The sequence below is a fragment of the Ovis aries genome, chromosome 12 (assembly GCF_016772045.2).
Source record: "Ovis aries strain OAR_USU_Benz2616 breed Rambouillet chromosome 12, ARS-UI_Ramb_v3.0, whole genome shotgun sequence".
Classification (NCBI taxonomy): domain Eukaryota; kingdom Metazoa; phylum Chordata; class Mammalia; order Artiodactyla; family Bovidae; genus Ovis; species Ovis aries.
In genome coordinates this window covers 18411354-18424007 of record NC_056065.1, presented here as the reverse complement: position 1 = coordinate 18424007, position 12654 = coordinate 18411354, and the positions used below count along the sequence as shown (strand labels likewise).

At 40.3% G+C, this 12654-nt stretch overlaps 1 protein-coding gene across 1 annotated transcript in view; it reads left to right on the top strand.

The window, feature by feature from the left end:
- Positions 1-12654, top strand: part of USH2A (usherin) — a 983289-nt gene that overhangs the window by 674857 nt on the left and 295778 nt on the right. Inside the window, exon 45 of the mRNA XM_060396021.1 lies at positions 3925-4088. Coding sequence (XP_060252004.1) covers positions 3925-4088 — 164 coding nt within the window. The remainder of the gene's footprint in view (positions 1-3924; positions 4089-12654) is intronic.

The window sequence follows — 12654 nt, the reverse complement described above, 5'->3', positions numbered from 1 at the left end:
AAGAGGAACAAAAGAGCCTCTTGATGAAGGTGAAAGAGTGAAAAAGCTGGTTTAAAACTCAACATTCAAAAAACTAAGATCATAGCATCCCGTGCCATCACTTCATGGCAAATAGATGGGGAAACAATGGAAACAATGGCAGACTATTTTCTTGGGCTCTAAAATCACTGCAGATGGTGACTGCTGCAATGGAATTTAAAGACATGCTCCTTGGAGGAAAAGCTATGACAAACCTAGACAGCATATTAAAAAGCAGAGACATTACTTTGCCAACAAAGATCCATCTAGTCAAGGCTATGGTTTTTCCAGTGGTCATGTATGGATGTGAGAGTTGGACTGTGAAGAAAGCTGAGAGCAGAAGAATTGATGCTTTTGAACTGTGGTGTTGGAGAAGACTCTTGAGAGTCCCTTGGACTACAAGGAGATCCAACCAGTCCGTCCTAAAGGAGATCAGTCCTGAGTATTCATTGGAAGGACTGACCCTGAAGTTGAAGCTCCAATACTTTGGCCACCTTATGTGAAGAACTGACTCATTAGAAAAGACCCTGATGCTAGGAAAGATTGAAGGTGGGAGGAGAAGGGGATGACAGAGGATGAGATGGTTGAATGGCATCACCGACTCAATGCACATGAGTTTGAGTGAACTCCGGGAGTTGTGATGGACAGGGAAGCCTAGCGTGCTGCAGCCCATGGGGTCACAAAGAGTCAGACACAACTGAGTGAATGAACTGAACTGAATTTGAGCATCCTCAAATTTTGGTATCCATGGGGGTGCTGTAACCCATTCCCTGCAGATACTAAGAGGCAACTGTACTTTGAAAACAGGCATTCCAATTATATGTATCTGTGTGGCCTAAATTTCTTCTGTGTAGACATAAATCATATATTTCATCATACCTAAATTATGATGAAATAATTTCAAGCAACACAGGAAAAACTAAGGCCCTACAGACCTTATTCGCAATTCATCATTTTAGCACTGCCTGATGTTTAAATTCCACTTATAAAAAGAACCATGAAAATGATACCACTTTAAAGCCATCAAGATTACTAACTGTATCATAAAATAAACATGTAGAAGAACAATTTAAATATTGTAGGAGAGATTAAGCATCCAGACTCTAGCTAAGTTTCTTTTGAGCCATTTTGGGGAGTAAAGCACAATTAAAACTATTTTACCCAGGGACAGAGCTAATGATGGCAAGGTCACTAGTTCAGGTCCCATGAGAGCCATTAGCTGTGTTTCATTTGACTGTCACAGACTTGCTCCCCTCTTAACCATGAATCACCATCCTTCACATTCATACTGGTGGTTACAAAGGACATTTGGCAAGATTATTTGGATGTGTAAGCAAAAGTCTCTCCCATCTGCCATAAAAAAACTCAGAGACCAAGCCTCAGTGATATGACATCATCTAGCTGACCATGGTGTTTTTTATTATCATCAGCATCGCCATCATGATGACGCTGGCAATAAAGCATCATGGGCAAAAGAGCAGGCTCTGGAATCAGATTGTCCAGGTTTGAGTCTGTACTTCCCATTTCCTAGCTCAATAACTTAGATTAGTTATTTATTTTCCTAATTTTCAAAGCAGGTATTATAATAGTATGGTGAAGAATGAATGAGCAAAACATGCAGAAAATTCCTGATATGTATTATGTACTCAGTAAATACTGTTATTATTATCTTTCAGTTGTCATTGTCATGTAGGCATTTGCTGTTATTGTTGTTTAGTTGCTAGGTCATGTTCTATACTTCTGTGACCCCATGGACTGTAGCCCACCAGGCTCCTCTATCCATGGGATTTCCCAGGCAAGAATACTGGAGTGGGTTGCCATTTCCTCCTCCAGAGGATCTACCCGACCCAGTGATGGAACGCAATCTCCTGCTTGGCAGGTGGATTCTTTACCATTGAGCCACTTGTGAAGCCTATGGACTATTTAGCACTTGCTGAAAAGCATATGTATGAGTTTCCTACCACTGTTGGGTGGCTTAAAACAGCAGAAATGTATTCTCTTATAGTTTTGGAAGCTGAAAGTTTGGAATGTAAGTACTGTCGGGACTATGTTCCCTCCAAAGCCTCTAGAAAATAACCATTTCTTGCCTCTTCCAACTGCTGGTAGCCCCAGTTGCTCCTTGGCTTATGACAGCATGAAGCCAATTTCTTCCCCTATCTTCTCACTGTGAACATTTTCTCCCTGTGTGTGTCTGTAACAAAATTTCCCTCTTCTTTCTATCAGTCCTTTGGATTTAGAGCTCTCCCCAATCCAGTATAAACTCATGTTAACTTTATCTTATCTGCAAAGACCCCATTTCCAAATAAGGTCACATTTACAAGTACCAGGGGTTAAGACTTAAACATATCTTGGGGGGTGGGGGCATAAACCCACAATAGCATACAAAACAAAAAAAAAAAAGAGAGAGAGAAAAGGACACATGGAGATGAGGTAAAGCAGAGAGAGCTAGAAGATCTGATGGTAGTATTTATTTGGGGAAATAGATAGTAAATAGCTTTGAAAATATTAGTAAGTCTTAACCTATAGCTACAATAACAGAGCAAATGTGCCTGAGGACAAGCCCGGCAAAAATACCTTCAGGCCGTGAGTGAGAAACAAAGTCAGGCAAGCAGACTTCTTCTGTGGGTAGTGGGAAAATTCTGTGAGCATCCTGATGTAACTTTGGTTAAGTTATTTATCACAGTCTTGCAAATGGCATCCTCTCTTTCTTGTCATTATTGAGGCAAATTCCTTGGGCCCTGCATTGGATGTGATGATCTATGAAACCCAAAGAAAGTGATGATCTGAGGCCAGCAGTTGCTCTAAGGCCCATGGAGATACCCCATGGAGAGGGTCTTGTACAGTGTGTTTAAGCAAGCTCTTGGTCTAAGCGATAGTCCAATCAAAGCTTGACTGTGGCTGTAAATAGTATTTTCCTACCTGGGCAGTTTGACCCAAAAAAAAGAGAATGTTTGATAAGTCTTCTGCCTGAAAGAGCCAAAAAGGATGGGTGTCAGCCCATCATTGATTTAATATATGATTTGGGAAGTCTGCATCTGGTGGCTCAGACGGTTAAGAGTCTGCCTGCAATGTGAGAGACCTGGGTTCAATCCCTGGGTTGGGAAGATCCCCTGGAGAAGGGCATAGCAACTCCCTCCAGTATTCTTGCCTGGAGAATTCCATGGACAGAGGTACCTGGTAGACTTGTCCATAGGGTCGCACAGAGTTGGACATGACTGAAGCGACTTAGCGTGACTTAGGACATCATATCACATCACCATGTCTAGTTTTCTTCTCCTGAAAATCAGTGTTCAGCATCCACCGTACTGACTCATGTAAATATGTTCTCACAATGGCAAAATGCAGTTCACCATAGCAAAACCTCAGTGGGAGTATGTTGTGTAATTTGGTCACAGTTTTATAATTTAACTTAGGAGTTTATCTCTCTGCCAGTGAGATTATGGGACAGGACTACAGGTACAGGCAGAAAATGGTGATGAGAGGATCTGATATTTGAAATGGATGTTTCCCAAAAGAAGAGCATAAAACTCTCTGGATCAAATTTAGATAGAAAGCTGGCAGGATGCCAGATGTGTAATTGCATCTTGAACTGAGCTGTAATCCTCACCACTTATGAAAACAATAAGGATGAGAGAAACAATAAACCACATTTGTTTTTGTTTTGAACAATAGTATTTGCTTAGCATTTCTTATATAATATTTCATTAACACTTTGATTAAGAATTGAGAGTTAGAAGAATGATGCTGTTTTTGTGCAGGTAGGCACAAAAAGGAAATGTATTTGGAGCAGGGACAAAATAGTTCCTTCTGCAGGGGGAAGTCTGTATATTGTGAGGAAAAAGAAAATGTGTGCTGTTTTCTGGAAAGAGAAATTTATATACGTATTTTTTAAAAACAACTTTTTAGGTTTACGACGTATGCGTATAAGGTCTTCGTACATAACAGTGTGGGTTTTACACCAAGTCAAGAAGTGACGGTGAAAACATTAGCTGGGCTACCAGAGAGAGGAGCCAATGTCACTGCGGTTGTTCTTAACCACACGGCCATAGACGTGAGATGGGTGAAACCAAGTAAGTCAGCTTCGTGCTTCTTTATTTCCTCTTCCTATATTTGTATCAAAATGAATTTTAAAAGAACATATTTTTTAAATGACAGTAATGAAAAGCCAAGTTCCCTGTGCTTTCTTTTGCAGAGGAAGTTCTTTCTCCTCCTTTCCATTCTTAGACCTTCTCTTCCTTCTATTCCTTTTGGATTGGGAATGTAGTTTCTGTCACACCAGTCAATTTTGATTAAAGTGTCCACGTATTAATTTTTTATTAGCAATTATCACTGTCCTTATTTTTATTGTGGAGAAGGCACCCCACTCCAATACTCTTGCCTGGAAAATCCTACAGAGGAGCCTGGTAGGCTGCAGTCCATGGGGTCGCTAAGAGTCGGACACGACTGAGACTTCAGTTTCACTTTTCACTTTCATGCATTGGAGAAGGCAGTGGCAACCCACTCCAGCCCTGGTGGGCTGCCGTCTATGGGGTCACACAGAGTCGGACACGACCGAAGTGACTCAGCAGCAGCAGCAGTTATTTTTATTGGAGGATAGTTGATTTATGACATTGTTTCAGGTGTACAGCAAAGTGATTCAGTTGCTGTGGTTGTTCAGTCACCCACTCATGTCTGACTCTTTGCGACCCCATGGACTGTAGCACACCACGCCTCCTTGTCCCTCACCACCTCTCAAAGTTTGCCAAAGATCATGTCCCTTGTATCAATTATGCCATCCAGCCATCTCATCCTCTGATGCCCTCTTTCCGGTTTGCCCTGAATCTTTCCCAGCATCAGGGACTTTTCCAATGAGTTAACTGTTCACATCAGATGACCAAAATACTAGAGCTTCAGCTTCAGCAACAGTCTTTCCAACGAGTTTTCAGGGTTGATTTCCCTTAAGATTGACTGGTTTGAGCTCCTTGCTGTCCAGGGGACTTTCATGAGTCTCCTCCAGCACCACAGTTCAAAGGCATCAGTTCTTTGGCACTCTGCCCTCTTTACGGTGTAGCTCTCACAACCGTATGTGGCCACTGGGAAAACCATAGTCTTGACTACATGGACCTCTGTGGGGAGAGTAATGTCTCTGCTTTTCAACACTGTCTAGGTTTGTCATAGCTTTCCTGCCATCAAGCAATTGTCTTCTGATTTCATGGCTGCAGTCACCATCCACAGTGATTTTGGAGCCCAAGAAGAGGAAATCCGTCACTGCTTCCACCTTTTCCCCTTCTATTTTCCATGAAGTAATGGGGCTGGATGCCATGATCTTAGTTTTTTTAGTATTTAGTTTTAAGCCAGCTCTTTCACTCTCTTTCTTCACCTTCATCAAGAGGCTCTTTAGCTCCTCCTCACTTTCAGCCATTTGAGTGGCATCATCCTCATATCTAAAGTTGTTGATGTTTCTCCCACCTATTTTAATTCCAGCTTCTAACCCATCCAGCCAGCATTTCTCAGCATATAGGTTAAACAAGCAGAGTGACAGCAGACAGCCCTGTCACACTCCTTTCTCAATCTTGAAGAACAGGGTTCTAACTGTTGCTTCTTGACCCGCATACAGGTTTCTCAGGCAATAGGTAAGATGGTCTGGTATTCCCATCTCTTTAAGAGCTTTCCACAGTTTGTTATGATCTACACAGTCAAAGACTTTAATATAGTCGTTGAAACAGAGATAGGTGTTTTTCTGGAATTCCCTAGCTTTCCCTATGTTCCAGCGAATATTGGCAATTTGATCTCTGCTTCCTCTTCCTTATCTAAACCCAGCTTGGACATCTGGAAGTTCTTGGTTCACATAATGCTAAACCCTAGCATGCAAGATATTAGCATGACCTTACTAGCATGGGAGATGAGTGCAATTGTCCGGTGGCTAGCACATTCTTTAGTGCTACCCTTCTTGGGAATTGGGATGAGGATTGACCTTTTCCAGTCCTGTGGCCACTGCTGGGTCTTCCAGATTTGCTGACACAGTGAACGCAAAACCTTGATGGCATCACCCTTTAGGGTTTTGAATAGTTCTGCTGGAATCCCGTCACATCCACTAGCTTTAATTGACAGCAGTGCTTCCTAAGGCACACTTGACTTCACTCTCCAGAACGTCTAGCTCTGGGTGACTGGCCACACCATCATAGTAATCCTGTTCATTAAGATCTTTTTTGTAGAGTTCTCCTGTGTATTCTTTCCATCTCTTCTTGATCTCTTCAGTATCTACTAGGTTTCTACTGTTTCTGTCCTTTATTGTGCCCATCTTTGGGTGAAATGTTACCTTGATATCTCCAATTTTCCTGAAGAGATTCCTAGTCTTTCCCCTTCTGTTGTTTTCTTCTAGTTTTATGCACTGTTTGTTGAAGAAGGCCTGCTTGTCTCTCTGTGCAGTTTTTTTGGAACTCTGTGTTTAGTTGGAAATATCTTTCCCTTTCTCCCTTGTTTTTCACTTCTCTTCTTTCTTTAGCCGATTGTAAAGCCTCCTCAGGTAACCACTTTGCCTTCTTGCTTTTCGTTTTCTTTGGGGTGATTTTGTTCGCTGCTTCCTGTACAGCACTGTGGACCTCCGTCCATAGTTCTTCACTCACACTGTTTATTAGATCTAATTCCTTGTATCTGCTTGTTACCTCCACTGCATATACATATGGAATTTGATTTAACTCATACCTAGTGATTTCTCCCACTTTCTTTAGTTAAAGCCTGAATTTTTTTTTAAAGAAGCTGATGATCTGAGCCATAGTCAGCTCCAGGTCTTTTTGTTGACTGTATATAGCTTATTCATCTTCAGCTACAAAGAATGTAATCAGTTTGATTTCGGTATTAACCATTTGGTGATGTCCACATGTAAAGTCATCTCTTGTGTTGTTGGAAAAGGGTATTTGCTATGTGTCTGGTGATGAAAGTAAAATCTGATGCTGCAAAGAACAGTATTGCATAGGAACCTGGAATGTTAAGTCCATGAATCAAGGTAAATTGGATGTGGTCAAGCAGGAGATGGTAAGGAGAAACATTGACATCTTGGGAATCAATGAACTAAAATGGACAGGAGCGGGCAAGTAGTGCATTCTCTTGGCAGAATTCAGTTAACTTTCACCCTGCTTCCTTTTGTTCTCCAAGACCAAACTTGCCTGTTACTCCAGTTATCTTTTGACTTCCTTCTGTTACATTCCAATCCCCCGTGATGACTGGAACATCTTTTTTATTTTTGGTGTTAGTTCTAGGAGGTCTTCTAGGTCTTCATAGAACTGAGCAACTTCAGTTTCTTTGGCATCCAGAGTAGGGGCATAGACTTGAATTACTGTGATGTGGAATGGCTTGCCTTGGGAACAAACCGAGATCATTCTGTCATTTTTGAGATTGCACTTAATTACTGCATTTTGGACTCTTTTGTTGACTATGAGGGCTACTCCATTTCTTCTATGGATTCTTGCCCGCAGTAGTAGATATAATCCTTATCTAGATTAAACTTGCCCACTCCTGTCCATTTTAGTTCATTGATTCCCAAGATGTCAATGTTTCTCCTTACCATCTCCTGCTTGACCACATCCAATTTACCTTGATTCATGGACTTAACATTCCAGGTTCCTATGCAATACTGTTCTTTACAGCATCAGATTTTACTTTCATCACCAGACACATCCACAACTGAGCATCGTTTCTGCTTTGGCCCAGCTGCTTCATTCTTTCTGGGGCTATTAGTAGTTCTCCTCCACTCTTCCCCAGCAGCATATTGGACATCTTCAGACCTGTGGACTCATCTTTCGATGTCGTATCTTTTTGTCCTTTTGCATGGTTCATGAGGTTCTCATAGCAAGTAGACTGGGGTGGTTTACCATTCCCTCCTCCAGTGCAGTAGATCATATTTTGTCTAAAGTCTCTGCTATGACTCATAAGTCTTGGGTGGCCCTACATGGCTTGGCTTATAGCTTCACTGAGTTATGCAAGCCCCTTCACCATGACAGGGCAGTGATCTGTGGAGGAGATAGTTGATCTATGAGATGTTGGGCTAGTTTCAGGTGTACAGTAAAGTGATTCAGTTATGCATATAAATATATTCTTTTTTATATTCTCTTTCATCATATGTTATCATAAGATGTTGAGTATAGTTCCCTGCGCTACACTTTGTTGTTTATCTGTTTTATATATAGTAATGTCTATATTTTAATACCAAACTCTTAATTTATCCCTCTCCCAACCTCCCCTTTTATAACCATATGTTTATTTTCTACATACAAGAGTCTGTTTTGTAGAAAAGTTCACTTTTATCTTTTATTAAGATTCGACATGTAAGCAATATTATATGATATTTGTATTTCTCTGTCTGACTGACTGCACTTAGTGTGGTAGGTCTGCCCATGTCACTGCAAATGGCATAGTTTTATTCTTTTTAAGGGCTGGAAAATATTCCATTTTATATATGTAACACATCTTTATCCATTCCTCCCTCAGTGGACATTTAGGTTGTTTCCTTGTATTGGCTTTTGTAAATAGTGCTGCTATGAACAGAGGGGAGGCGTGCATGTATCTTTTTGAATTATGTTTTTCTCTGGTTATATGCCCAGGTGGTGGTGGCTCATATGGTAAAGTGTCTGCCTGCAATCTGGGAGACCCAGGTTCAATCCCCGGGTTGGGAAGATCCCCTGAAGAAGGAAATGGCAACCCACTCCAGTACTCTTGCCTAGAAAATTCCATGGATGGAGGAGCCTGGTGGGCTACAGCCTGTTGGGTTGCAAAGAGTCGGACACAACTGAGCGACTTCACTCACTCACTCACTATATGCCCAGGAGTGGGACTGTAGGGTCATATGGTAGCTCTAATTTTAGTTTTATAAGGAATCTCCACACTTTTCTCTATAGTGGTTGTACCAGTTTACATTCCCACCAATAGTGTGGGATAATTTCCTTTTTTCCCCACCCTCTCTAGCCTGTAATATTTGTAGAATTTTTGCAGATGCCATTCTGACCAGTGTAAGGTGGTACCTCATTGTAGTCTTGATTTACATTTCTCTAATAATTAGTAAGGTTGAGCATTGTTTTACTTGCTTTGGGGCCATCTATACATCTTTTTTTGGAGAAATGTCTTTTTAGATCCTCTACCCATTTTTTGATTGGACCACTTTTTTTTTTTTAATATTGAGCAGTATGAGCTGTTTATGTATGTATTTTGGAGATTAATCCCTTATCAGTTGCATTGTTTTCAAATATTTTCTCTAATTCTGCAAGTCTTTTGGATACAGTATAATGTTGTGCACTTTCCTACAGTGAGGTCTGCCCCCAGTCTCATGACTCATCATTAATTAGCAAGATTGATTTACTAGAATTGCAGTAATGTGATGGATCTTTCCAAGTGAATCCTCATCAGTACTGGTGATAGCCAGAGTTCCAGCTTGACACAGGTAACAAAATCTGGCCACCATCACTGGACTGGATTTGATAAAACAGGGACTCAGCCTTGGCCCATTCAGAACATGACTTTACATATGGCAATTAGAAGAGCTCACATATGGATCTAGTCTGCTCCTGAGTCTTTGCTGCTGCTGCTGCTAAGTCACTTCAGTCGTGTCCAACTCTGTGACCCCATAGACAGCAGCCCACCAGGCTCTGCCGTCCCTGGGATTCTCCAGGCAAGAACACTGGAGTGGGTTGCCATTTCCTTCTCCAGTGCATGAAAGTGAAAAGTGAAAGTGAAGTCGCTCAGTTGTGTCCAACTCTTAGCGACCCCATGGACTGCAGCCCACCAGGCTCCTCCATCCATGGGATTTTCCAAGTAAGAGTCATGGAGTCAGGTGCCATTGCCTTTTCCACCTGTGTCTTTAGAAACCACATAATTGAAATTTCAGATATGGTTGGTCAGTAGAGTAGCATTTACCAGCTGATCTGTTAATTTTTAGTGATCCATGGCTGGACAGCATCACTGACTCAATGGGCATAAGTTGCAGCAAACTCCAGAAGATGGTGAAGGACAGGGAACCCTGGCATACGGCGTACTGCAGTTCATGGGGTCGCAAAGAGTCAGACACAACTTAGCAACTGAACAACAAATGTCACAATCAGAAAAAAAACAAGACTGAATATATCATGGCACTATGTATTATAATCCGTCTTAGAAGTATCACTTTTGATCTGGCAAATAGTTAATCAGAACTTGCTAGGATACTACCAAATATTAAGAAATATCTGACTTGGAAATCCCTATTAAAATATGTGTTTAATGAAAGTAAACTGTATCTAATAGGATAATCATCTGCTAGTATATAAAAAGACGAAAAATGACTCCTGGTTGGGCAATTGTAACCTTTTGATTTCGATTTTGATATAGCCTAAAAGAAATGCTTCCTATTTTATTTAGAAAACCTTGAGTGAATTTGCCCCTATTATATCAGTTATGGATTAAAATCAGTGTTAGGTGACATTAATTGTAAATTAAAATTAGCATTGGTTATGTTGATCTACATTGCTACTAAATAAGCCATTTTTATAAAAAACTATTTATTAGGGATTTATAAGGTTGCAGATTTCTAATGATCTGTGTCACCTCTATTGGGCTCTCTTAAGCCATTTACATGGAAGAGTATAAGTTAATTGATGCTGAGACACTTCTAGGAAAAGATACAAAAGTTTTTATATGGAGATGGATTTTTATGTATAATGTATTTTCACTCATCTCCTTTCTATTTCACCCTCGATACCTGATTCATCTTAAAAGCCTTCTCGGAAAGGTGGATGCCCTCCCCGCATTTGATATTTGAATACTTCTGTTGAGATCCAGTGACTGAATTTTCACCAATATAGTTCCTCTATGTTATAATTGCATGCCTGAAGTAAGCATGCTTATAAAAACTGACACACCTAATAGATCTGAAGCAGCTCACTGAAGTTTCATTACCTTGGTAATCTGAACCTCTGACCTTCGGGATGTAGGTAATGCAATCTGCTGTTATTTCCATTCATACCTTAGAAATTTTTCAGATAACTATTTGTGAGTACAAAGGTTAACTCTCAGAAGAGGGTCAGCTCTGTGAAAGCGTGTTGCATTATCATTTTCTTTCTTCTTGCAACTGGCTATCCTAAGTAAATTAACAAGTCTCTCGGCTGTGAAAGGGCCACCTCGTTTGTGCAATTTTAATTTCAATTGTTTTCTTGATTTGTGGGATAAAATGGCACCTTGTCTGACATGCTAAAAGGAATAAAACTATAAGTTAAAAGTCATGAATACACTTATATTTATTTAATAAAAACCATAAAATGCATTTTTAAAGTATATTTTCTCTTAATTATGACCCTCCACATGGACACACCATTTTCCAAGTAAAATATCTCTGGTAAATTTTTACCAATCACAGATTAATGGGGATAGGTTATTAAAGTTTTAAAAGTGCCCACTTTAAACATTTATATCACTATGTGAGATCATGTGAGGAAAATGCATTCTGCATCTGTTCAGTTAATTTTTTAGGGCAAATATTACAAACTGGTAGCACATGGGCCATATTTACTTCCCCATCCTCCACACATTGTCTTGCTGGTAGTATATGAAAAATAAAATAATATTTTGCTAATATTTAGCAATTAGAAGCTTTCACATAAAGATGATAATTTTGGAGTTGATTTGAAAAACCCAGTAATTGATTGAAACTCTTCCCACATTGTTGAAGGGAGGATATCCCCTGACATTGGCTTCCCCGTTCTACAGGCTGCAGCCCCTATCTCCCTGGTCCCTAGAGAAAGATGTGGTTCTTGTCCCTACTTGCTATATAAAAGAAAATAGTTCTACCTAAATGAAATACGATGAAAATAAATGATTTCACTGGAGAAAGTTCACATTTTTATAGGAAGAGATACAAAACATCACTTAAGTTATTCATACAGCCCCAGGAGTTAGCAACTGCACCTTGGTGACTTACCCCAAATTACAGTTAGTCAGTAACACTTCTCCAACTTAAGCATCCCATTTTCGGCTATTTCTCCTGCATGTGACCTTAATGGTTATTAGCACTTTGTCAAGAGTGATTTAGTGAGATCCTTCCCATTTTGACTGCTCACTCTAAAATAAATGGCGAAAAATGCCCACAGGGGAAAAGGGTAGAAAAGCAGCACCTCTTCTGAGATCTCCTCACTAATAAGGTCATTGACGGGCAGAAAAGAGCAAGAAAATACTGGAGGTGGTGAGCGAGGAAGGTATTGAAATAAGAGGAAATGCAAAAAATCATCCAAATACTGTCCACTTGTCCATCTGTCAAGAGCTCCCTTCAAACTTCAGACATGCATGCTGTGTTTCACACTGGATTGGCCAAGAAGTTTGTTCAGATTTTTCCATAAGATATGACAGACAAACCCAAATGAGCTTTTTGACCAACTCAATATAATCTTTTTTTGTCCAGTTCTTCTCTTTCTCTTTTCCTTCCCTCTTTCCTTTTTTCTCTTTTAGTTTCCTCCCTCTCTTTCCTTTCCTTCTTCCTTTCATGAATATTTATCCCTGCCATTTTTGTCCCAGGCACTGGGAATGCAGAGATCAATGAAATAATTCCTGCCTTACATTGTCTCACTGAACTCTGGAAGATTTGTACAGTTGAAGGCATCACTATGTAAAAAGTTCAAATCCACACAGAAAGCATATGCC